At 43.1% G+C, this 27,387-nt stretch overlaps 1 protein-coding gene across 2 annotated transcripts in view; it reads left to right on the forward strand.

Annotated features, from left to right (window-relative positions):
* Nucleotides 1-2,769: 2,769 nt before the first annotated feature.
* rassf1 (Ras association domain family member 1) overlaps nucleotides 2,770-27,387 on the forward strand; it is an 89,035-nt gene continuing 64,417 nt past the window's right edge. For both annotated transcript variants that reach the window (XM_060835739.1, XM_060835740.1), the window contains exon 1: nucleotides 2,770-3,359. In XM_060835739.1, the coding sequence (XP_060691722.1) occupies nucleotides 3,026-3,359 (334 nt within the window). In that variant the 5' untranslated portion in view covers nucleotides 2,770-3,025. The remainder of the gene's footprint in view (nucleotides 3,360-27,387) is intronic.

Below are 27,387 nucleotides of genomic sequence, written 5' to 3' on the forward strand. Positions count from 1 at the left end.
TGTGCAGGTTAGGTGGATTGCTCATGGAAATTGGAGGGGTTACAGGGATAGGTTGGGGAGTGCGGTGGTCTGTATCTGGATGGAATGCTGTTCAGAGAGTCGGTGCAGATTCAAAGGGCCAAATGGCTTATTTCCACACTGTAGAGATTCTATGATTCTCGGTAACATGGTGGATTTGCTTTGAATTGGCAAGATTGTGGCTATCTTATAAAGTGAGTAATCATTTATGAGGGGATATGTCATTAGTTTGTAGAATTGAAATGGGCCATGGACTAGTTAATGAACCAAATTTAATGTAGAAGCCAATGGCTGCAATCATGTAGTGTATTGTTTGATGGATTTGCTATTATAATGCAATGGTATAAAGGTATAATGAAATGTATAGCATTCAAATATTACACTTGTCTTTCGCCAAAGTATTTTTCAAGAGCTACTTGCTTATGTATCAAATGTAAATATGTCTTTTATGAGCTGCTAGAATATTCATTAGCCTTCTGTTCTAAGGCAGTAGAAGTATCATTTTCTTGAAACCCCACCTGTAATGTGCGATCCTATCGCGAGTAAGTGGGTGGTGAACCCTGAAATCCACTGACCCCCTGGTATAGGCTGCCTACCAGCAAGAAAGAAAAGGTACAAGAGTGAGTAACTGTAAACTTTCCTGCATCATCCTCATTCCACATTGTTGTATATTTTAATCTTTCTGCTCAACACCAAGATGACACACCAGCTTCTATATTAAATAGGTTTCATTGACAGCGTTTCAAAATGTCTGCTCAGTGCTTCAGTTCTGGCTTCCAGCTCTTTCTGCAGCTTATGTACTTTTCTCAGAGTCCACAGCCAAGCTTAACCAATCAAGCACAGTGATCAGCGATTGGAGTCAAACACAGGACAATCAAACACTATAAGGAGATCCTGACCACAGGCTGGAAAGGTATGAGGATCCCTACCTCAGCTATTTTCAGAATCCTCAGCTGTCATATATGGAGTCACAGGTAGACAGGATGGTGAAGAAGGTGTTTGGTATGCTTGCTTTCATTGGTCAGAACATTGATGTGAGAGTTTGGATGTCATGTTGCGATTGTACAGGCCACTTTTAGAATACTGTGTACAATTCTGGTCGCCCTTCTATAGGAAGGATATTATTAAACTTGAGAGGGTGCAGAAAAAGTTTACAAGGATGTTACTGGGATTGGAGGGTTTGTGTTGTAGGGAGGGGCTGAATAGGCTGGGGCTGGGGCTGTTTTCCCTGGAGCTAAGGGGTGACCTTATAGAAGTTAAAAAATCATGACAGGCATGGATAGGATGATTAGACAAAGTCTTTTTCCCAGGACAGGGGATTCCAAAACTAAAGGGCATAGGTTTAAGGTGAGAGGTGAAGGATTTTAAAAGGACCGGAGATGGTAACTTTTTCATGCAGAGGGTGGTGTGTGTATGGAATGAGCTGCCAGAGGAAGTAGTGAGACTGGTACAATTGCAACATTTACGAGGCATCTGGATGGATATATGAATAACAGGGGTTTAGAGGGATATGGGCCAAATGCTAGCAAATGGGATTAGGTCAGATTGGGATGTCTGGTCAGCACAGATGAGTTGGACTGAAAGGTCTGTGCTTTGTGACTCTATGATTCTATATCTATCTAGCGATTAATTTTGAGTGTTAGGTTTCCCATCTCTTTAAAAGATGAGATACCACCACTGGGAAATGCCAGACAGTGAGGGACTGGTTATTTTCAATCCCAAGGGCGCAACTGGGAGTGATGGTCATTGTTGAACTGCACTTAGTGGGAAGAAACAGTGATGGGCACCACACTTGTAACAAGATGAGTGGGTCTGGTAGCCGTGCAGATAGGCCAAGAAGAGGGAGGGACTCGTGGATTGGTGAGGAGATAGATTGCAAAATCCAGTCCCCAAAAGGTAAAACCCAGCTTATAAATGCACAGGTATTGAAAATGAGGCAAATTGGTCAACGACACTGAATCCTGGGCACCCATAGATTGTACCTTAACTGTGCTGATAATGTGGTGATCACTTGCAATAACTTCCCAAGGTGAAATCATTTTTCCTCACTACAAGCAACTGTGGGTTACCATCTTCCCCAATCCCCAAATCATGCTGTAAAGCCTGGATTCCACATTGCTGCCTGTGAGCAGAGGAGCCCCGAATCTTAATAGGAGTGGTGACTCCCAGTATGGGGAGTCCTGCCCTGGACTAATGGACAGTAAAACATAGTGATGCCAGAAGCACTCGTCCGGTTGTTTCTCATAACCAAGCCCAGTTGAATTATGCGAGTAGTCAACCAGCGATGCACTTCCCTATTTGTAATTAACCAGTTCAGAACCAGTACACACTCCTCGAGCCAGTGGGGCTGGAACCCGTGTGGTCTAGCTCAGAGACAGGTGGAAGGATTACACTTGTAAGAGTGAGTTTACGTTTATTGGATACCATTAGCCAAGACAGCCACTTGACTGTGACTTGCTCACTTGAAATTGGCCCTCGAACTGTGGACGGTTCTGTGACAGTTTTTATCACACACATAGAGTGGTCCATCAAAGTCTAGTGGCCAGGCTAGAGGGAGAAAAGAAATCTCCTTTTGTAGCGAAAAGCTGCCATCCTAATTCTCACAGCAGCCCCACCCACTGTATTCTTCATCCAAGTTACATTATAACTTCAGAGGGTCACACCCCCATACACAGTCACTTTAAAACTGAAGGGTTGTTGCTGTGTGTTGGTTGGCTGATGGGCGGATCCTGACAGAAGCTGTGCTCGGAGCTAGGGGCTGAGTTGGAGATTTGTGAACAGCGGGAGAGGAGCTGACACTGGAATTTTAACCTGGAGCGGGACTCGTCAACTTGTCTAAGGATTTATCCCCGTTTCTGGTTTCACTTGCCTGTGAGGCTTGAATGAATATAAACACATCGACTGAAATGTTTTCGTATCGAAGATTTTTTCGGATCGTTTAATTTTGCCCCCCGTCTCTGAGTTTGAGACTGAGTTTCCCTGCGCAGTGTAAACTCTCCTCCTCTCGATGGCGGAGCTGATCGAGCTGCGAGACCTGAGAGAGGACACGCTGATTCCCGGCAGCAGCCGCTCGGTGTACCGCTCGTCCGGCCTGGAGAGGACCAACGCCATGAGGATCAGTCCCAGGAGCCGGGCTTCCAGCGTCCAGAGCCCGGGTAAGACGGCCAGGCAAGAGCGGAGGAGCAGGCAGCAACTGCTGGTGATGGACCAGGAGCCGAGACAGACCGAGAAACTGGGGGAAGGACACGATTTCAATCCTTGCACCCAGACTCAGCCCAGCTGGTGTGACCTGTGCGGCGACTTCATCTGGGGACTCTACAAACAGAGCCTCCAGTGCGCGAGTAAGTCTCTCTCTCTCACACACACACACAAACGTGTCTTGTTTTACAAACATGCATTTTTTTAAAAAGCCTGAAATTAATCTTGAAATGCGAAAGAAACAGAAAACCTATGCGACACTGCATCATTAGTAAAAACAGAAATTGCTGGAAAAGCTCAGCAGGTCAGGCAGCATCTGTGGTTACCGTGGAAATCTGAGTTAGCGTTTCCGGTCGAGTGACCCTTCCTCTGCTTTTTTTTACCTTTAGTAAGAAGGCGACTTATCACGCTGGGGTGTGACTGTCCACTTTAGGGAATACAGTTCGAGGATCAATTCCAAAATTCAGGAAAGATTTCGCAGTGTATGTTAAATGAATTGGATACGTTTCCTTACTTTTTTATGTTACAATTTATTGTATTGTCCATCATATCAAACATATTCTATGTAACTCTTAATGTACATATTATACTATCAAACTCAGTATTTTCTCCATATTACTAAGCTCTTGCTGCATCCTGTCAAATTTGCTATATTTAAATGCATGCTATCACACACAGTACACTGTACAGTATTCTGGGTTTGCTGTCAGGCTATATATGGTAATAGATTAACACTGAGGCGTTCTCAATCTTCCAAATAGTCAGTTTAACAAAAGGAATTAGCTTTGCAAGACCAAACAGAAAAAGTGTATTCAAAATGCACTGTAAACTTTCCAGGTTAGATTGTCAACTCTGAGTAGGTGGAAAAGGCATTGAAATTGATGAAAGCAACATGAAAGGGGCCACTGTCATCACAATTACATGCTTTTGAAACTTTTCTCATTTAAGTTGTTGCTAAACTCTTGATGCAGTTCTGTATGAACTCAATAAAAAGACCTGACTGGGTACCAAGCATCTTGTCTGTGTCAACTAGGAGAAAGTGAGGACTGCAGATGCTGGAGATCAGAGCGGAAAAATGTGTTGCTGGAAAAGCGCAGCAGGTCAGGCAGCATCCAAGAGGATTCCTGAAGAAGGGCTTATGCCCAAAACGTCAATTCTCCTGCTCCTTGGATGCTGCCTGACCTGCTGCGCTTTTCCAGCAACACATTTTTCAGCTCTTGTCTGTCATCCCAGAGTGATGCCAATTGTCACAGAGTGACATCAGCAAGTTTTGAGAAGATTTGTAACTCCGGTTGAGGTTCTGGATGTAGTTCTGCTCGCTGAGCTGGAAGGTTCATTTCCTGATGTTTTGTCACCATACTAGGTAACATCTACAGTGAGCCTCTGAAGATGTTACCTAGTATGATGATGAAACGTCTGAAAATGAACCTTCCAGCTCAGCGAGTGGACCTACATCCACAGAGTGACATGTCCTCGCTGGTGGCCCTGCTGACAATGAGGCTGGCTGACTGTCAGAATGAGAAATCTCCCTGAACCTACCTTGCTCTGCCTGATATTTGTGTTCAGCTTCAGTTTAACAGCACCCTGTGATTCAGAAATTTTGGCAGCTATTTTTATCAGTAGGCAATGGCCATCTTTGCCTGCCAGCTGTTCTCACCAGGGATTTAAAACGAATGGTTGGAAAGTTGTGGACAAGCACCAGCAGTGCTGAAGCTGATGGGCAAGACTGCCCACTGGAAAGCGCTTGTTGAAGGAAGAAAAGGATGTGTACTTAAATGGCGTCTTTCACAAACTCTGGATGTCTCTCATCTTCTCAGCTGGTGATGTATTTTTGTCGTGTCATCACTGTGGTAATGTTTTCAGCAGATTTTGGCATATGACCAAGTTTCTTGGCTTGGTGTTAGATACACCCTGTGTTAGTTGGATGGAGTTGTAAATAATTAAAATCCCCTATTGGAATGTGAATATTCATTTTTTTTTTCTATAACTGGGTGTAAAGAAGCTTCATCTACTCGCATGGTTGGGGATATTAGGCAGCTGAAACGGAACCAAAGGTTTACAATCACTGACATAATGAAGAAGTGATAAATGGACATCGCGGCCTGACAAGTAGGAAATACTTTATGACCAAGAAGTGGATTTGAGGACTGATTAGCCATGGTATAATTGACACTGAACACTGAAGGGATCAAATGGTCTAATCTTGTTCTTATTGTTTAAGCTAGTGGTTTGAGACCACACTGCGAACTTTCTGCACATAGAAAGTTCATCCCAGTCAGAACTGTCATCTTTCATGATTTGGAGATGCTGGTGTTGGACTGGGGTGTACAAAGTTTAAAAATCAAACCACACCAGGTTATAGGAGAAAGTGAGGACTGCAGATGCTGGAGATCAGAACTGAAAAATGTGTTGCTGGAAAAGTGCAGCAGGTCAGGCAGCATCCTGAAGAATGAAACCTGAAGAAGGGCTTATGCCCAAAACGTCGATTCTCCTGCTCCTTGGATGCTGCCTGACCTGCTGCGCTTTTCCAGCGACACATTTTTCAACACCAGGTTATAGTCCAACCAACACTACCACCTGATGAAGGAGTGTCGCTCCAAAAGTTAGTATGCTTCCAATTAAACCTGTTGGACTATAACCTGGTGTTGTGTGATTTTTAACGTCTTCTTTCATGGTTGAGTTTGATCAATTCATGCACAAAGTTGGGCTGGGTCAATTCTCCCTGTCTTGCTGAGTCTACAGTCTAGTTTGTACCAGTGGTGTTCCTATATCATTGACTATATCTGTATTGATGGAAGGCAGCTCCAGCACTGCAAAACTCCTCCATACCACATGGAATCTTAAGTGTTCTTCTTCACCTGAGGCAATCCCTCAGGATCAGGGATGGTTATCCTACCATTCCACTTTGGTTCTGGAAATATCTAAGAAATCCAAAACACATATTGCAGATTCCCCCAAGTGTGGGGCAGATGGTCCTTGAAGGGTTAAGTAAATGTTTGCACTCCCTTTGTGCACTTGGATTTCACCTCTGCACGTGACTGTTGAATCTTCCATTGTCTTCCCAAATGAACCTTCTCCATTTGGTCCTGAGGGTCTCCCATGAGTCAGCAGGGATGCTTCTCCTTTTTCAGGAATAATTTTAGGACATTCCTAAAGCAGATCCCTTAAAGCCTCCAGCCCCGAATGAGTTTGCAGTTGAACAGTTGCTTTGGGAGGTTTCCTGTCAAACAGAGAACCAGCTCTGAGTGATTGACACTTCTGTGCGGGACATGTTGGCTTGGGAGGGGTTGCTGCTGTTGAACTGCAACCGTATTAGGAGGAGCTTGTGAGGTTTGGTGGTGGTATTCAAGTAATCTAAATGTGCCTGCTTTGGATTATCTCAGTCTCTGAAGCATAAAGGAACACAGGGCTCAGTGCTGTCTGATAAACTGTAAGCTTCATTTCGGGTTTGTGGTCCAGATCCTTGAATAAGCTGAATCAGTTAATCAGTCCCTGATGAAGGGCTTATGCCTGAAACTTCAATTCTCCTGCTCCTTGAATGCTGCCTGACCTGCTGTGCTTTTCCAGCACCACACTCTCGACTCCGAATCAGTTAAAGGCTGACCTGGCACATTGTAAGTGATAATGGATCTTGTCATCTCTCTGCCTTTAGCAAGAAGAAATTACATGGAAATAACAGCATACGCAGAAGGCCACATTTGCACCTTTGCATATCTGCCAATGCGCTCTCATTGGTCGCAACTATCTACTCTGATCCCTTGTCCATCATCTTTTTCCCTATCAATTATTCATTTAATTCCCTTTGTAAACAATGGTATAATCTTTCAATAGCTAAATCTGACTGTGTTCCGATAACCTGTACTGCTTGGCCAACTGTGAAGGTGATCCATCACATGACCCCTCAGTTTTCGTCACCTTGCATGTTCACAAACACAGTTTCTACCTTCCTAGATTGGAAAGGAAACGGGCTCAGATTTGCCCAATATGATGACTTGTTTGGTTGTTTCCCATGGCTAGTGATTCTGAAAATTAGAAGTCATTTTACTTAAGGCTCACATTTTGGATTGTAGTGAAGAGAAATTTCTTCAGTCAGGGAGTTATAAACCTTCAAAATTCTCTCTCAAAGGATCCTCAGTCAATTAAATATATTCAAGATTTCTGGTCAGCATGGACAGGTTGGACCGAAGGGTCTGTTTCCATGCTGTACGTCTCTACGACTCTGACTCTATTTTGAGAGAATAGGGAAGAAAATGAAGTTGAGGACAAAATTTGAGCTATGAGCTAATGACAGACCATGTTAGAAGAGTCTATGGCTTCTGCCTGCTGTGATTTATTATGATTTGGAGATGCTGGTATTGGACTGGGGTGTACACAGTTAAAAATCACACAACACCAGGCTATAGTCCAACAGGTTTAATTGGAAGCACGCTAACTTTCAGAGTGACGCTCCGAAAGCTAGTGTGCTTCCAATTAAACCTGTTGGACTATAACCTGGTGTTGTGATTTTTAGCTGTGATTTATTATGTTTTCATACTATTTTCAATACTCTTTTTCAAAATGGAAGCGTTTGAAGAAAACAGAAATTTTATATTTTATGTCCCAATGACTTTTCTCTCAGACTGGTCATAGCAGTGCTCTGGAGATGGATCTTTATTTCCTGGAGACACCAGGAAAGTCCTGGAGGCCCCTTTGGCAAAGTATGACCAAAAACCAGAAACTGTGCAGAGGTAAAATGGACACTGTTTCTTTATTGTTGAACAGTGTTTATAAAACATTGCCTCTGATGGTTTTTCTGATTTCTGTCTAACATATATTTTCATGAGAATGGATGCCAGAGGCCTCTGCCCTCAGACTTCCTCTGATAGCACTGGCCCTATATAAGGTAAGCTGTTTCTCAGAAAAACCTCAGGCTACTAAACTCAGAGCTGCTATTTGTAGCAGGCATTCAGAAGAAAGATTTTAATATTTGACCACAGGTACAAATTGCTCTGCTGCTGGACTTGTTACAGACAACTGTTAATGCTTTATGCGAAGCGATAGAGGTCACATATACTGATCACAGCCCTTTTGGACAGTACATAACATTCAGGATAGCTGCTGGAGTCTTGTTTCCTGAGGTCTTGCTTCCCCACCATACTTTAGCAATGACTCTTCTTGCTTCCCAACCCTCCCCAAAGCTGACATTACACCTCTCTGTCAAATGAATGAAAGCTATAAAAATTCTGTCCCACTGCTGTCTCTCTGGAAGTTGAACTGAGGTGTCCCCTCTTTCTGGTACCTTTTAAGGCCAACAAAGTATTCAGATGACCGTTGACTGTAGCCAGTATTCCCACAAGGCCATTTGTGTGGAACTCTGTTTATTTTAGTGCAACTGGAGAACAGGTTCAAATCCCACATTTTCTAGTGGGACACCCTTCCAATGTGCCCTGTGCCAATATTCCTGATGTGGAATTGCCGGTATTGGACTGAGGTGGGCAAAGACAGAAGTCACACAGCACCAGGTTAGAATCCAACAGGTTTATTTAAAATCACAAGCTTTCAGAGTGCTCTCCTTCATCAGGTGAAGTCTACTTCATTTGACAAAGGGACAGTGCTCCGTAAGCTTATGATTTCAAATAAATCTGGTGTCATGTGACTTCTGCCACTATACCTGGGCAGTGTTAGAAGGGGACCTAAACAAGGTTACATTGCAGGGTTGAAAATTAAAATGTTACGTTAGAATAGCTGTATGGTATCTCAGCCCAGTTAGTATTTTCTGTTACTTACTGGATCTACTGATGATAGTCTATTATCAAGTAACCTTTCGTTTGGTCCTATCTACTGCGGAGATCCAATATTGTGAAATTACCTGCCTAAACCTATCTCTGTCTCCTTTAAGACCGGTGTCTTTAACCTGCCTATTGATATAGGACAGAGTGTGAACTGCAGGTGCTGGAGAGTCAGAATTAAAGTGTGTGCTAGAAAAGCACAGCAGGTCGGGCAGCATCCGAGAAGCAGGAGAGTTGATGTTTCGGGCATGAACTCTTCATCAGAAACCTGAAACATCGACCCTCCTGCTTCTCGGATGCTGGCTGATCTGTGATTTTCCAGCGCTGCAGTTTTTGACTGTGCTAACTGATACATTCTTCTTTTGTTGAATGTTTTGTCAGGGCACCACATTGGGGCTTCTAACTATATATGTCTCAAAATAGAAAAAAATGCTGACATTAGATTTTGAATTGTTAAGGTAATGGGTGTGTACTTTATTGAGCTTTTAGTTAGAGCATCAGTACAGCATAAATCTTGGATTGATTTTCTGTTACTTGGTTTTGCTGTTTATGATGGAAGATCCTGTGTATTAACGCAGTGTAGTGCACTTGATACTGTGTGTCTGCTAGATCTTGGATTGGCACTGTGTTTGGGGTGACATGTGACTAGCTAAGACTGCCAGCCTCACTGAGTAAAATGTCACTGCCCATCCTGTAGTCCAGTGCCATCCAGTCCCTGTGTTTTTCATTTGTTTAATAGGTTATAGAACTAACCTGTTATGTTTCTTAAGACAGTCTCCATTGTGTAGCATAGATGATTGTGGTATAGGGTGACTAGCTGTACCCGATACGTTTATGAAAAAACCCTTCATGGACACAACATTGTACTTTGCTTTAACAGCTAAAACTACTCCTTCTGGTTTAAATGCTATCTTTCATTCTGTTAATTGTTCTGCTGAGTTGGCGGAGAGTGTTGCTGAACAAGTAACAGCTGTGGAATGAGTAATTTTCCCTATAGAATATGGTCATTGCAAAGAAGAAATGAGTGCGTTTCAAAATGTGTGTTTTCAATTTTAAAAAGAGCTGCTTTAAAACAATTTCCCTTCACCCAGTTTCAATTGAGTGTCTAAAATGTCACTCTCAGTATATTTTTTTTTCTCTGACTTCTGTCTGTATTTTTCTTCACTTGTTCATGGGATGGGTTATGTCACCAGCAAGATGTTACCCATCTCTAATTGCCCTTGAACTGAGTCGCTTGTGAGGCCAATTCAGAGAGCATTTATCATCCAATCACAATGAAGTGGGACTGGAGTCACATGTAGGCCAGACTCGGTAAAGTCTTCAATGAATCAAATGGATTTTTACAACAGGGAGAAAGTGGGGACTGCAGATGCTGGAGATCAGAGCTGAAAAATGTGTTGCTGGAAAAGCGCAGCAGGTCAGGCAGCATCCAAGGAGCAGGAGAATCGATGTTTCGGGCATAAGCCCTTCTTCAGGAATGAGGAGGGTTTTTACAACAGTCGATGACTGTTTAATTATACTGTTAGAGTCTAGTTTTCCATTCCAGATTTCCATTAATTAAATTTAAAGTGAACCAATTGCTATGATGGGATTTAAACCCTTCAGATTACTCATCCAGTGACATTTCATTAAGCTACCATTGCCCCCAAATCTATCATTTATGCTGAAAGAGCTAATATTTTAAAAGGTAAACATCCTTTCCATCTTTTCCAATTTTCTGCCTTTTTCTCTCATGAATGTGGTGCCTCGTTTACTGAGTTATAGCAACACAGGCTATCTGAAAACCTGGAGGCGAAGATGAAGAGAATAGATTTAGCGAGTGATGATTTCAGAAGGGGCCTGGGAGAGTTTGGTAGTTTTTAATGTTGAGATATAATTGGTCACATTGGGCCCTAGGTTGTTGACTTGTCAATATTGAGAGATCAGAGAATATTAGCCAAATTCTCCCCAAGTGCACCCCTGCTGCAAGGATATCCAGATTTTTCACAACATATTTGTTTTAGATTTCCTACAGTATAGAAACAGGCCCAACAAGTCCACATCAACCCTCCAAAGAGTAACCCATCCAGACCCATTCCCCTGCCCTATACTTACCCCTGACTAATGCACCTAACACTACGGGCAATTTAGCATGGCTAATTCACCTGACCTGCACATCTTTGGATTGTGGGAGGAAACTGGAGCACCCAGAGGAAACCCACGCAGACACAGGAAGAATGTGAAAACTCCACATAGACACAGTCACCTGAGGCTGGAATCAAACCTGGGTCTCTGGCGCTGGGAGGTAGCAGTGCTAACCACTGACCCACCGTGCCACTCCATTTGTACATTTCTAACTCCTTTCAGATTGCGAAGTTCTGTTGAGAACTCTAAGAATGGAAGGCCCTGTGCTCTCTTATAGGCAGCATTGTCAGCTACCTACTGGATCTATTGATGATAGTCTTTTATCTGATAACCTCTCATTGGGGCCCATCTACTATACTGCTTCTAGAGGCAAGTGTCCACTTCAGACAAGTGGGTTCGCTGGATATTCTGAGAGACTCGTCAGTATGTGGCTGCACATCTTGCCGCAAGGTTCGGAAGGAAATATTGCGGCACCACAGATCTGTCCATCTTTATTCTCTCTTTTTGCACCCGTCACTAACATGTCCTAAAACTGGCTCAGCCTCCTCTAAGCATCTTTTTTCTTTAGTGTTGCAAAGGAAGGATAAAAATAGGTAGAAGATGCAGCTGTACTTATAAACAGTCTCACATTGAAGGGCTGCTTATCAACTTGATAGCCAATTGTTTAATGAACAATGTGCTGGTGAAGTAAAACCACTTCTCACTGGGGCTAGAGTTCAAGGTTGTGATATTGTCAACAAGGCTGTCTTCATATTTGTGTTCGATCCTCCTGTCAAGGTTGGATCATTTGTCCCACCACCAAGAGGTCACAACGTCCAACTGTATTGGAGGATGGAGACAATGATCTTCAGGTAGTCTCTCTGTTACAGTGCATTTTCTGAGCTGCAAAATAATGTTGTCAAGAATGTGACCACACACTGGCCATTTGGGCTCCTGGTCCAATCTGAGGGGGAAAAAAACCCACTGGATTCTCTCCGAGACAACAAAGCAGAGGAACTAGACTAGAAACTAGTATGTATCATGTCAATGTGAAGGTCTATCCTGAGCAAAGCGTGAGTGACTTCCAAAATAACTCCCTGATAGGAGAGTCATCTTGTTGGCCATTCTAACGTCGGGCCAATATTTCTGGGTATCAACCCAGAACTATTGATTCTGAATAGCAGGAGATGGCAATGTAAATTTTTTACGTTTAACTGGAAGATGGAGAGACATACCACCGTCTTCTCTGGGACATCCAGTTTCTTGCAGGTAAGCAGAACAAATTAACTCTTTAACATCTCTTTCTCTCCTTTTATCATTCCATGATAACAAAAATGGAAGCTGAAAAAGGTGTTATCAACTTATTCATTAGAATCTTACAGCCAGTACGTAAACAAGTTATTGACACACAACATACAATGATTATAACAACAAAGATTACTAGTCCATGCAGTAGATGTGATCCTCCCACGTGGGAAAAAAGGTTCACCAGTAAAGTTCTTAAATCCACAGTCATCAGTGACCACTCCATCCCCTCCAAGTTGAATGGAAACAAGCCAGTTATCCAAAATCTCCAGTAGACTCCAACCTGAAAACCAAATCCAGTTCGTCCTTGCACATGACTCCATGGAGAAATCTGAACTCTTGGATAAGGGCAGTTAAATACCTAAAACTTCCATCCTTGCAGGGATGCTTCTGATGGAGGATATCATCGCATCTGAGTGTGAAGCAGGGTAGGTGAACGCAGCATTCTTTGCTGCTTCTGCTCCCGCTCTGCTGTCAAATGTAACAAAGCCAACTGGCTGTTGTGATGTTACCTTGATCAGTGAACCTTCATATCCCTTAAATGATCGAAAGACAAGGTAAAGCTCACGTGGCTTAATATCCATAGGAAGGCAACTGACAAAAAGTGTATGGCCTTCCTCTTCACCGTTGTTAGTTTCTTCACTTTTCATGCTCAGGACTGGGGAGCCGATTGAATTTGTTATGTTCCCCTACCCCGGGCAGGCAGTGCTGGTACTGGGAGAGCAGGAGGGGTCACCAGAATGGGTGTCAGAAGTGCTGAGCAAGGTTCCCAGGAATGTGACTTGGCGCTGAGTGTGTAATGGGTAACATTTCCAGGAGGGTTGGATAAATGGAGTGGAACTTGGATCAGGTTGTGGAGGGGCAGACAGTGGTCTGAAGGCATGCTTTATCTCCGAATTCCTGGCGGACTCTAATCTCCTTTTCTGAGAATTTATAGTTCGGAGGACTCTAACCCCCAATTTCAAGGGGAAATCGAACCTTGCTGGGACGAATTCATCAGCATTCAAGTTCGTAAGTTATCTCCGAGATTCCATCACTACAGAGCCTAGGGGACAAAGAGTCAACCAAGTGATAGTTTAAATGAGAGAGATCAAGGTAACGCTTACCTAGTGGGCCCACTAGGGACCGTTGCACAGGCGATCACATACTCAACCTGTCTAGAAGCTCCATATATGTTGGAATCCCACTCATGTTGCCAAATGTTAGGTTCCCTTCTTGAGATTCTTGCACTCTTGATGCAATTGCAATATGCCAACTTCTGTGAGCAGCCAAAATTTATTAAGCAAGTGCAAGCTTTTGAAGGATCACTTCACACTCTTTGCCATGCTTGCGAAGCGTGTCAAGCAAAGCTGCCTGAACAAAGGGACCAGTTCTCTCTTTTATACAAGATTTTACATCACAGTCAGTAATGCCCACAAGACTTTCCCCAGCCACTCCCCCATAGTCACATGCCACTCGACACAGTGTAGTGATTTTCTGGAAATAATCAAATGTGATTAAATTGATTCTGAATTGCACGAAATGGCTATATAAAATTTTTACATTCTACCTGCAAGTCAGAGAAACATACCACCCTCTCACTGGGACATCCAATTTCTCGCAGGTCAACGGAACAAATTAACCCTTTAACATCTCACCACCTCAAAATCGGCACTACTTCCTCTGCAAGCCCATCCCATATACACACCAGCATCTGCAGAAAGGATCTACCCTTCTCACCTTAAAGCTTTGCCCTCTAGTTTTGGACTCCCCTGCTCTGGGAAAAACACCTTACCAATCACCCCATTTATCTCTTGTGATTTTCTAAACCTCCATAAGGTCACCACTCAGTCTCTGACCCTCCAGGGAAAACAGCCCCTGCCTATTTAGCTTCTCCCTATAAACCAAACCTCCAACCGCAGCAATATATTTATAATCTTTTCTGCATCCTCTCAAGTTTAACAACATCCTTTCTATAGACGAGCAACCAGAATTGTACACAATATTCCAAAAGTGGCCTCCCCAATATTCCTTAGAATCTCAGCATGACTCCCAATTCCAATATTCAATGTATTGACCAAAGAAGGCAAGCATGCTAACTGTTGCCTTCACCACCTTATCTACCTACAATTCCACTTTCAAGTAACTATGCTCCTGCAGTCCTATGTCTGTTTGTTGGGCAACACTCCTACCATTAACCATATAAGTCTTACCCTGGTTGCCTTAACAAAATGCAACACTTCACATTTATCTAAATTAAACTCCATCTGCTAATCTGATCAAGGTCCCATTATAGTTTTATAATCATCTTCACTGTCCACTATACCACCTATTTTGGTGTCATCTGCAAACTTACTAACCATACTTCCTATATTCACATCCAAATCATTTATATAAATGAAGAAAAACAGAGGACCCAGCACTGATCCTTGTGGCACACCACTGCTCACAGGCCTTCAGCCTGAACAACAATCATTTACCACCATCCCCTGTCTCTTCCCTTCAAGCCAATTTTATATTAATTAGCCAGCCCTCCCTGGATTCCATGTGATCTAACCTTACAAACTAGTCTACCCTGGGGAACCTTGTCAAATTATTTTTCCTGTGATTGTGCCCCTGTATTTTACATTCCCCATCCAGTGGCAACATTTCTCAACTTCTGTCAAGCTCCTTCAGAATTGTATTGAGATCACTTCTCATTCTCTGAAACTCCCTTCATCGGTACGGTACGGTACGGTATGCTTGCCTTCATCAGTCAAGGCACAGAGTATGCAAACTGGCAAGTGATGTTGTAGCTGTATGGAAATTTAGATACATACAGAAGGATGTGGAGGCTTTGGAGAGGCTTTAGAAAAGGTTTACTAGGATGTTGCCATGTCTGGAGGATATTTAGCTCTGATGAAAGATTGGACACACTTGGTTTGTTTTCACTTGACTGTCAGATGCTGAGGGGCGACTGGTAGAAATATATACAATTATGAGGGTTGTGGATAGAATGGATAGCTGGAGTCTTGTTCCTAGGGAACATACATTTAAGATGAAAGGAGGGAAATTTAAAGGAGATGTGAGGAACTTTTTTTTTAGAGTGCTAAATGCCTAGATTGTGCTGTTAGAAGAGGTGGTAAAAGCAGACACAATAGCAACATTATTGAGGAATCTTAATAGATACATGAATAAGCTGGGAATAGGGGAATATGAGCTGTATAGAGGCAGACGGTTTTCAGTTTAGAAAGGTGTTATGTGTTGATGCTGTCTTGATGGGCTGAAGAGCCTGTTCGTTTTGTCCTTCGAAAGCGTAGACTCACCATCACTTTCCACGATGAGCACAAAACTCACAGCAACATTCAGATCGGCGCACACACCCAAACACAGGAGGAAAAATATGTTGCTGAAGAGAAGAACTTGCATTTAGATAGCACCTTTCACAGCTTTCAGGCAGCCAGTGATACACTTTTGGTGTGTAGTCATGATTGTATGGTCATCAGAAGGCAATGAGATAATAGAATCATAGAATCCCTACTGTGTGGAAACAAGCCATTCGGCCCATTAAGTCCATACCAACCCTCCGAAAAGCAACCCATCCCATACCCACCTCTCCAGCCTAACCCTGTAACCCTGCATTTCCTATGGCTAATCCACATAGCCTGCACATCCCTGAATAGTATGGGTAATTTAGCACAGCCAATTCACCTAACCTGCACATCTTTGGATTGTGGGAAGAAACCGGAGCACGTGGAGGAAACCCACGCAGCTATGGGAAGAATGTGCAAACCCCACACAGACAGTTTTCTGAGCATGGAATTGTACCCTGGTACTGTAAGGCAGCTATGCTAACCACTGAGTCACCCAATGAGGATCAAGTAATGTGTTTAGTATTAATGAATATTGGTTAGGACATAAGAACTCCCTCAGTCTTCTTTTAAGTAGTGTCCAAGAGTATTTTATGTCCATCTGAATGGACGAATGGTGCTTCTATTTAACGATCCAAAAGGCAACATCAGCACTTCCCAACAGTAGCTTTCCTTCAGTACTGTACTGGAATGTCAGCTGAGATTACATGCACATTTCTTTGGAGTGAGATTTGAACCCACAACCTTCTGATTTGAGCATTACCACTGTGTGCCACACTGTCAGACTCTCAAGGCTGAATCTCTTTGTTATTTTGGCTAAGTCCGAGTTGCCTTGAGACTTTTGGAGCGTTTTCCGACGTGATGCCTAGCAAGTTCTCATCATTATCCTGCCAAATTATCTACCACACTCCAATGGCATCTCTCACATCCAACTTCCACCACATCCTACCATCTGCCAATCCAGGAACAACTTGCTACTCAGCAGTTATCCCAGAATTCACTGGCAAACCTCGCACCTGTGTCACATTTTAAAAGTCTGCATGGTTCCTGGCGCGTACCTTGGAAATGGCACTCAGGGTTTGCAGACAAGGTCCTGGAGATTCCGCTAGGCAAGATGGTGCACAGAAGAGTCTTCCTCTTCCCTCAGTACCTGCAGTGGAGGCCATGACGGCAGACTATGCTAGTTGGTCCATGGTTGCCAACCTGGGGTAGAGCAGCCTCAGACATCTGGAGGAATATACAGCAAAATAGGAAGAAGATCAACGTTCTTTTTCACTCCAACACTGTAAATGTCACCTATGTATCTACTACCTCACACTTATTCTATCTCTGCCTCTCTACACATGCTCTACCACTTTCACTATTGTCTGCAACACCTTCCCCACTGGCTCTCACCCACTCCAGCTCAGAATGCCACTAATACTGCATGCTTTTTGCATTACCTACTCACTCGGACACCTCCCCATCTGCACCAACAGGTAATAGCTATGCCACTCACTTGCATTTTCCTCAGTATCTGCTTCTCTCTCATTTCAGGAAGTAAACCAGCCCACCGTGGGGCAGAAAGACCCAAGGCGGGTGGTGTGCTGATCAACATTCAGCTCCTCTCTCCTTTTTAAGGGGAAGACTCTGTCTCTGACTGCCCTGAGCAGGGCCTGGACTAATACTGGAGGCTGCCCTTGACTTAGCTTTTGCTCAGGGGGTCTTGATACACTATCTTCACTGACTTGACAGAAATCTGCTGACAACTATGACTCTCTGTCTGCGCTACATGGCAAGCCAGCATAATAATATGTGCCTGGACTCTCTGGCTGAGGGGTGAAGTGAAAATTGGCATGGCAGTGCAGAGCAGAACAGAGATGTTGTGAGCATCCAGGCAGGCTCCGAGCAAGAGCGTGCTATGACAGTGAGTGAAGAGCCTGAAGCTGCAGTCTGGTCGATTCCATGAGCTGGGTGTGTGTCCCTGAGTGCATAGTGTCCCTTGCTGCAGCATTACAATGAGAGGTACTAGTGCACCCTGAGATGCAGTACTAAAGTGCTGAAGCCTCCTGTAAGTGGCTCGGAGACGTGCCATGAGGGTTCCTGGAGACTGGTATATGTTGGGGAGCATATGGCTGGTGCCAGTGGCGTGTGCCTTGAGATTTGGTGCACAGTGTCCAACACGAATGTTATTTGGATTAAGCAGTGAGCTGAATTCACCCAGTACCTGCTGTGGTTTCCGTGACTTTTCCTGATATCGAGCTTGTTTGTCCATTTTGGTGTGTTGAGAGGCTGAATATTAATGGGAGAGTTGGGCTGTTAACAAGATGCTTACTGAGGAACAATCTCTGTCAATTAGCATTGCACTGCTGCCTAGCGAGAATCTCACCACATCACTTGTGAAAAGCATAAAAGATGGAGCAGGTTTCTCTGGAAATTGAGTTGAGCCTCACCATACTTGTTGCCTGACTCTGTTGGAGATGTTGACTTTAGCCAACATCACTCAGATGTCTACAAGATCCCACCCTGTGTCTTTAATCTGTAACACTTCCTATGCAGAACAAAACCAAACACTGTGCCCCAGATAACAGCATCTGAGCCACCCACCCTATGCTGTGTGACTCTCCTGTCAAGCAGCTCCCACACTGGAGGTCAGGGTTTTGGCACTGTTCCAATATAATGCGGAACAACTAGTATCTCAAGATGCAGTGACCTTACTCAAAGTTGCCTCGCTGTACAAACAACCTTGAATGTTTTGAACTGTGTGTTGCACCCTGTGCTTCCTTTCCCTCAATCTGAGATTTTGGCATTCTCCAATCACCTAGCAGATGTTATGAGGATGCACATAAACCGGCAGCACCCCCTCCACTCTGGATCACCGGGCAGACAAGGAGCTCTTGACAGCACACCGCTTGTGAAAGCACAGTTTATCATGTATTGATGGAGGCTGGTGGGATGGGAGGATGCTGGGATATATAAGTGGACCTTTGCCTTCCTTGGAATTATTGTACTCCAGAAATAACATTTGTTGGACCTTCAGAGAAACAATCTAATTACACAGAAAGAGAGAGAGAGAGAGAGAGGGGGGACATATAATTTGCCTGCTACTCTGGCCTCTGTCTTTTGCAGAAACGAATATGTTTGCATTTTGTAAAACAGGATGTCCTGCTCAGATCTCATCTGTATTGTGCTGTTGTCATGGCAATGACTGTGGTTTGTGGCTCGAGTGCGCTTTGTGATATTATCTGATCAGCTGAAGACGTTTAGAATAATGGTGAAGACAGCAATCTTTGAGCCAGCCACATTATCCGGGAGAGCTCAAATAACAGCCTACAGACAAGAAAATGATAGCTGGAGTAAGGAGTGCTTTTGTCAAACATAAAGCACATTTAATCCACACAGCTGCCGTTTACCATGTTTAAGTTTTTATCTGGAACGACAGTTCAAATTGTCAAATAAGGAAATGATTCAGGTGAAATGAGTTTTAAGAGAACATTTGGCATTAGTGTGATGTAGACTGTATGACTGGAATTCATATTTTAAAATAATTTGTTGTGAGCTTGAATTTTTGTTTTTTGAGTAAAGAACATATGGGTTTTCTGTGTGTCTGAAAGTTGTTGGTTTTTCTGTAGTCATTGTGATTTTCTTTTAAACAATTTTTGAGGCTTTAAAATTAACTTTTTTTTTTGGTAGATATAGGTAGGATTTTATGACCAAACAAGATGAAACAAGCTACATTAGAAGGTCAGGAGAAGGTTTTAAGTTTTTTGTTTTCTAGCTTTACTTTCAGTACAGAGAAGTCCTGTGATGGTTTTGTTTAAGATGCTTGCCCCATACATTTTTTTTTATTAGACTTAGATTAGACTTACAGTGTGGAAACAGGCCCTTCGGCCCAACAAGTCCACACCGACCCGCCGAAGCGCAACCCACCCATACCCCTACATTTACCCCTTACCTAACACTACGGGCAATTTAGCTTGGCCAATTCACCTGACCCGCACATCTTTGGACTGTGGGAGGAAACCGGAGCACCCGGAGGAAACCCACGCAGACACGGGGAGAACGTGCAAACTACATCTGAGAAGAGAAAGATACACTGTAATTACATTACCTTTGAGTAAAGAGTTAATAATAGTCCCAGACCAGAAATATCAGGATAATGTCCTGAAGAGGATACTTAAAGCTGAGAATGTTTAACATTAGCTGTGTAATAACTCCAGGAAGAAGCTGTCTGCAGTTTCTGCCTATTGAGTAAAAATCATGAGTGATGTAAACCATCCTCCTGACCTGGACATCTATAAATGTTCCATTTTCATTACTGGATTGATATCCAGGAATTCCTAAGATGCTATTAGAAATAGGGACTCTGATATGAGGATTGTACAAATGATGTTTTGTTTACTATATGAATGGTGTACTGTACCAAGGTGTGTTTTACAAAAACCTTTCATTTTATGAAGGAGTATTTGGAGATTACAGAGTAATTGGATTGTACTTTTACTGTACGTTTAAAAATCTTTGAATAAGTCACTAATTTGGTTTATTCAGTTTTGTCTTAACTTCTTTTGTTAATAAACTTATGTTGTATCGCTAAAGCAAAATCTGCAGCTTGGTGTGCTTACATTTCATTGAGAGATCACTTCTTAAATCAAAATGTGACCTATTAAGCTAGGTTTCTGTCTGGGATTTGACTTGTCCAGTGATAATATCAGCAGGGATATAACATTACAATGAGGGAAAGTGTAAAATTGGAATGGTGTCAACTGCATGCAGACTTCATTACAATGAGGGAGCATTACAAAGTTGACATGCTGTTACCTGACCTGCATAGCAAGCTGTGGACACAGGTTAATTGTGAGTCATGGTCTCTGCACATGGCTTTCCAATTTTAACTTTTGAAATAGCAGCACCAGTATAAAATATTGTCAGCTCTTTACTCATTCACTTTTAAAAATATTTTTAGTTAGGATTTCCAAAACTGTCCATGTTATAATTATACATCTGTTGTTGGTATAGTTTGAGATCTGTTTCCATGCAGTATGACTAACTCTAATACTGGAACATCCTCAGAACCCCTACACTGTGAAAACGGGCCATTCAGCCCAACAAGTCCACACCGACTCTCTGAAGAGCATCCCATCCAGACTCACTATTTGACCCTTTCCTGTAACCCTGCATGTCCCATGACTAATCCTACGCATTCGTGGACCACAGGCAATTTCAGGTCACCCCTCAGCCTCCGATGCTCCAGGGAAAACAGCCCCAGCCTGTTTAGCCTCTCCCTGTAGCTCAGATCCTCCAACCGTGGCAACATCCTTGTAAATCTTTTCTGAGCCCTTTCAAGTTTCACAACATCTTTCCGATAGGAAGGAGACCAGAATTGCACGCAATATTCCAACAGTGGCCTAACCAATGTCCTGTACAGCCGCCAACATGACTTCCCAACCCCTGTACTCAATACTCTGACCAATAAAGGAAAGCAAACCAAACGCCTTCTTCACTATCCTATCTACCTGCGACTCCACTTTCAAGGAGCTATGAACCTGCACTCCAAGGTCTCTTTGTTCAGCAACACTCCCTAGGACCTTACCATTAAATGTATAAATCCTGCTAAGATTTGCTTTCCCAAAATGCAGCACCTCCCATTTATCTGAATTAAACTCCATCTTCCACTTCTCAGCCCCTTGGCCCATCTGGTCCAGATCCTGTTGTAATCTGAGGTAACCCTCTTCACTGTCCACTACACCTCCAATTTTGGTGTAAACTTACAAACTTACTAACTGTACCTCTTGTGCTCGCATCCAAATCATTTATGTAAATGACAAAAATTAGAGGACCCAGCACCGATCTTTGTGGCACTCCACTGGTCACAGGCCTCCAGTTTGAAAAACAACCCTCCAACACCACCCTCTGTCTTCTACCTTTTGAGCCAGTTCTGTATCCAGTTCTGTATTCCATGAGATCTAACCTTGCTAATCAGTCTCCCATGAGGAACCTTGTCAAACGCCTTACTGAAGTCCATTTAGATAATATTTACTGCTGTGCCCTCATCAATCTTCTTTGTTACTACTTCAAAAAACTCAATCAAGTTTATGAGACATGATTTCCCACGCACAAGGCCATGTTGACTATCCTGAATCAGTCTTTGCCTTTCCAAATACATGTACATCCTGTCCCTTTGTCTTCCTAAAGTCTGTACGTTGTCTATAATATACAAGTCATTTGTAATGGAGTATGATGGAATACTCCCCACTTGCTTGCATGAGTGCAAACTCAAAAGGTTTGCTGCCATGCAGGTCAAAAAAGGCTCACCTGATTGTCACCCAATCACTCTCTTCAAAATTCACACTTGTTGTTGTCAACACATAAGGCAGTAGAGTGTACCATCTATGAGATGCACTCCAGCAACTGACCAAGGCTCTTTGGACAGCATCTTCCAAACCACCACATCCACTACGTAGAAGGGCAAGGGCAGCAGATACTTGGGACTACCATCATATTTAAGTTCCCCTGCAAGCCATTCGCCCCCAAGATTTGGAAATACATCATTCCTTCAGTGTCGCTGAGTCACATTTGTTCGGTAATCCCATTGTTTAGGCTCAATAATAGCTTCAATGATGAAGTTGTTTGCAGCAGCATAGAATATTGGGATATAGGAGCAGGAGTGAAGCATTTGAGCCCTTGAATCTTCTCCGCCATTTACCTAGATAATGGCTGATCACCCAGTTCAATGCCACTATCCCATATCTTAGATTTCTAGATAATAAAGCCATTCAAACCATCTTTGCGTGTTCAATGACCTAGCCTCCACAATCTTTAGAGACAGAACTCTTTTATGAGTAAGAGGACTAAAACTGCACGATCTGTCTACTGCGGTTTAGAGGTCCTCCAGTAGTACACAGAGATGAGTGTTAACTATTGAAGCCACACTGATACCAAAGGACTGAGGTGTGGAATCCTAAAGCTACATGCACCCTGGAACCACTTCTGTTTAAAGCAGCCCTGCATGACCAAGAGACATAGCCATGGAATGATGATGCAAGGATATTGTCAACAAGATGATTACCAGTCCTCCCACAGAATGTCATAAAACTGGAATTTATGACACAGAAACAGACCATTGTGTCTGCGTGGGTTTCCTCCGGGTGCTCCGGTTTCCTCCTACAGTCCAAAGATGTGCAGGTCAGGTGAATTGGCCATGTTAAATTGCCCGTAGTGTTAGGTTAGGGGTATGGGTGGGTTGCGCTTCGGCAGGTCGGTGTGGACTTGTTGGGCCGAAGAGCCTGTTTCCACACTGTTAGTAATCTAATCTAATCAGCCGACTTGGTCTCTGTTGGTGTTTGTCCTCCTCCCGAGCATTGTGCATCTTGGCAAATCCTCCCAGTCCTTTCTGCCCCATGTATGAATTCAGCTTTGTCATAAATGCATCTCAGAACAAAAGATGTCACATTTATATAGCGCGTTTCATGAATCCAAATTTCCCAAAGCATTTCACAGCCAATGATGAAATACTGCAGTACTGTATAGGGAAACATGGCAGTTATTTGCACTCCTCCGGCTGTGATCTTCCTCCCTGATTGATGGCTTTTCGGGTATTCGGATGGCTGACTGCAGTCAATCTGCTTTTCCTTGCATTGACCTTGGATTGGAAATGTAACTTCCAACTTCTCAGTGTTAACTCACTGAGAGGCAACACTCTGGCTAACATCTGAGGTGATTCCCCACTGATTTGTTCCGTCTGCATCACTGCCTGTGTCAGATGGTTAGACCACCACATGTTTTTAGCTTGGAAACACAAAGAGCACATCAACTAAGTCCCAGAATAGCAGCAGTTGTGATTAACACACAATTACAAATCTCTTGCTGTGGATAGTTTCATATCCCTCCGAGCTGAATACAAATTTAAACCGAGTTGATTAAAGAGGGTTGTAATATAAGGCAGATTAAAGTAGGTTTATAATACAGAGCAGATTCAAAGCTTTGGCCAACATTTATGCCTTTTACAATGCCAATAACACACATGGTCCAGTTATTTCTCATTACTGAGTGGAAATTTGCACGCACATTGACTGCCACGTCTCCTGTGTTTCAATATGACTACACTTCAAAACTTACTCAATTAACTGTGAAGTTCTTTGAGATGTTCAAAGATCGTGAAAAGCACTTTATAAATGTAATTTCACCTTTCACTCATGCAAGATGTGAATGCATAATTGCCCTCGCTACTGTGGCGTTTTGTACTTGACAATATTGTAGGACACTCACCAGATTCTCCCATCCGCTATTTAAAACTGAGCATTACATTGTAAATACCTGCATTACATTCAAGTCAGGAATAATGATTGTACCACTTTGTAAAAAAAAATGAATACATGGATGGAAAACAAATCCATATTCTGGTTCCAAAATCTTTTGCATCTCTGAAGATTGTTAAGTGACAAAACATTTTCATCAGAACCTTAGTCAAACAAGGAACTAAATTTCCCTAGGGAAAGCCCCAAATCTATTGACAGGTTGCTTCAAAGATCAAAAAGATTCTTCAGTCAGTCAGTGGTCAGACAAGCATGAGCGGAATCATTTCAGTGAGTTACAATATGAACAACAACCCCTGGGTCGTCATTTGAGTCATTTGTTCATGTTACCTAACCAAGGTATCAAGCTACATTTAACTGGTATGAAACTCTTCTGATGGCTCAGCACTTAGAAAAGACAAAGCCTGTTATTTTTATCAGCTAACAATTTTCCACACATTAACATTTCCGTGACACCAAAGGCGTTTCTGATTTAATTGACTTCAGAAAGCTGGCAGGGAGCCAGTGAGCTAAATATCCACACCTCACTGAAACACTGACATCTCAGATCATGCTTTGGCGTTTGTTTGTACCCTCACAAAGATGCACCACATGAGTCCACTTTAAACCACACTGGGCAGAATTTCCATGGGCCTCTTCGCATCACCTATTGGTGTGATTCTAATGGAAGACTGTCACGTAGCCCTGGAGAAAGAGCGCAAGTGCCCATCTGTGCCATTTTGCTGGGAGGGTGGATGGGTGATGAGGCTGTTCCGTACAAGATATTAGGAGAGCCCTGCAGTGACTGTGCCAAAAAGGGAAGTTTAAAATGAAGCCTTACTAAAGATTGAAATCATCTGCATATACATCCAGAATTTAGTGGCATTTACACCCCATCCTCCCCTCATCTACGTGATGAATGACCGGGCCTGACAGAGTTGGTTTACGCTCTTTTCACCATTATTCGCAGAATTCCATTCATTTTTATCATTCATCATGTTCTGCTGCTGTGTTGGCTTGTGATTACTTTTTAATGCATCAACTCTTGCTTCCAACTCTCTTACTTGACTGTTATTGTTGAAAGCATAGTGGACAGAGTAGGAATTCCTTTCAGGGTATAACTGATTTGGAGAATGATAAGGAATTCATGAAAGGACAGGGATAGATGTGTGGCAGTGGTGTATGAACACACACGGGTTCACAGGATGCGATGTGAACATTGCTAATGTAGAGTCTTTATGCCAGTCCATCGGGTGGCACCAGTCCTATGCAGTGAGAGGGAGAACTTTAGAATCTCCTGAAAGCCAACATAATTGGAGGTGGAGAGATGGGAATGGATAGTTGTGGAACGAGCAGGACAAGGACATCCATTCTAAATGGATGTCAAGTCTGAATCTAGAGCCAGAGCTAATGCTGGAGCAGGACTTGAACTCTGTACCATTCAGCAGGTTGGCTGTCAAGCACAGAAGTCTCTTGGTTTGTTACCAAGAAACCGATACGATAGTGTTTTTGTTTCTGGATCAGTGGTGCTGGAAGAGCACAGCAGTTCAGGCAGCATCCAACGAGCAGCGAAATCGACGTTTCGGGCAAAAGCCCTTCATCATGAAGGGCTTTTGTCCGAAACGTCGATTTCGCTGCTCGTTGGATGCTGCCTGAACTGCTGTGCTCTTCCAGCACCACTGATCCAGAATTTGGTTTCCAGCGTCTGCAGTCATTGTTTTTACCTCAGTGTTTTTGTTTGTCTAGTATGGAGTGAGCACTCTCCTTCTGGGGCCCACCATAATCTCCTGCATAATTGAAACCCCGACAGAACAGAGTGGGTTGGATTTTGTTCTGACAAAGAATGTACAGGGCTTTTTGTGTGTTCTCTCAACTGGGTGTTGAAATAATAATGGCCTACCTGCTTCAGTATCAGATCGAACAGGGTCGACCACAGGCAATTAATTCGGTCCCAGACTTTGCTGTTGTGATGAGATTGAAAGCTTTGGAGAATGTGGCCAAGTTTGGGTTTTGTCAGGATGTGTAATCTAGCTCCAAGATTCTCCCAAAGGACAGAGGAGCAAGAAACCAGGAAGAAACTCTTACTAATGTGCCTACTCGATGCAGAACCCTAACCTAAAGTGTTTTGGAATCTTAGATTCAAAGCTAAGCTTAGCTTCAAAGTGACACATTTGTCAGTAGTCAGCTGTCTGTGCTACCTTCTGTATTCTGATGCTTGAGCAGGTAGGTTCATTTTATTCTTGGGAATTGTGGAGAATTGGCAAACTCGCCTTGCTCACTATGGATCCTGGAGAGGGAGAGAGATCTATTAATAGGCTAGGATTCTTCTCACTTGGTGCCAAGTGACTCAACAAATCAGTAGAGGAAGGTTTGGTTTGGAACAAGTATCAGGAAGCTTACAGCGCTGTGTTAAGGTATGTTACACAGATTAGTTGGTTAAATTTAAGCTCATTCTTGATACCATTGAGTCTTGACCAAAAATTTCTCATTCTGGATAGTTAGTTATGTCCTCACGTGCCTTTCTACCTCCTTCCGTTTTCAAAATCATTCTCAAACCCCTTCACTTTGATTATGTCTCTTCAGTTCCCCATCCAGACCATCCCAACTTCTGAATGCTGCTTTTTTCTTTCCACTGTGTTCAGTGGCCACACTTCTTCCTGTCTTGTTTTAAAATGCATGCGTTTCTGCTGCTCTCCTGTATTTCAGGGGATGAACAGAAATTTGAGTTTTGTTTGGCCACTCTTGGATATGGCGATGGTACGTTTCTTTTGCTCATCAGGTACCCAGTGACTGTTAAGGACCTTCACTAGCCATTGGCTTCCATCTGCCAAATATGACCATGTCATTATTCAGGCCACATGATGGGTATCTCACAAGGTCTGTAGATCTGCTGCCTTCACATTATGGAGGCGAGTGGTCATTAATCAGGTCGCCTAGCTACCGCCCCGTGGCCAAAAATAGAAGCCACAGACTGAGGTAACAATTTTCTGCCATCTGATAATTGTACACCATTCTATGGACACCAAGTTCTGTAATCACTGGATTGGATTTTAGGATATTCACCCACAGTCGACTCTGCTAAAACGCAGTAGTTCCGTTCTCACGCAACCTCATATTATAAGAAAATCGCGTAGTAGCACACCATTTAAACTAATGGAGCTGGAATCATGTTACAACCAATAAATACTTAAAAGTTTGTACTTTAGAAACAGTGTCCCTATTCATCAATTGCGTTACAAAGAATTTGCATTAATGAAATGTGCATTATAACAGAACAACCTGTACTTCTCTCTCTCTCTTTAGCTCCCTCTCTATATCCCATCACCTCTCCCTCTCTGTGTAGTTCTTTCTCTCTGTCTCTCTCTCTCTGTCTGTCTGTCTCTCTTTCTCTCTCTC

Source organism: Hemiscyllium ocellatum, chromosome 14 (genome assembly GCF_020745735.1).
Source record: "Hemiscyllium ocellatum isolate sHemOce1 chromosome 14, sHemOce1.pat.X.cur, whole genome shotgun sequence".
Taxonomy (NCBI): domain Eukaryota; kingdom Metazoa; phylum Chordata; class Chondrichthyes; order Orectolobiformes; family Hemiscylliidae; genus Hemiscyllium; species Hemiscyllium ocellatum.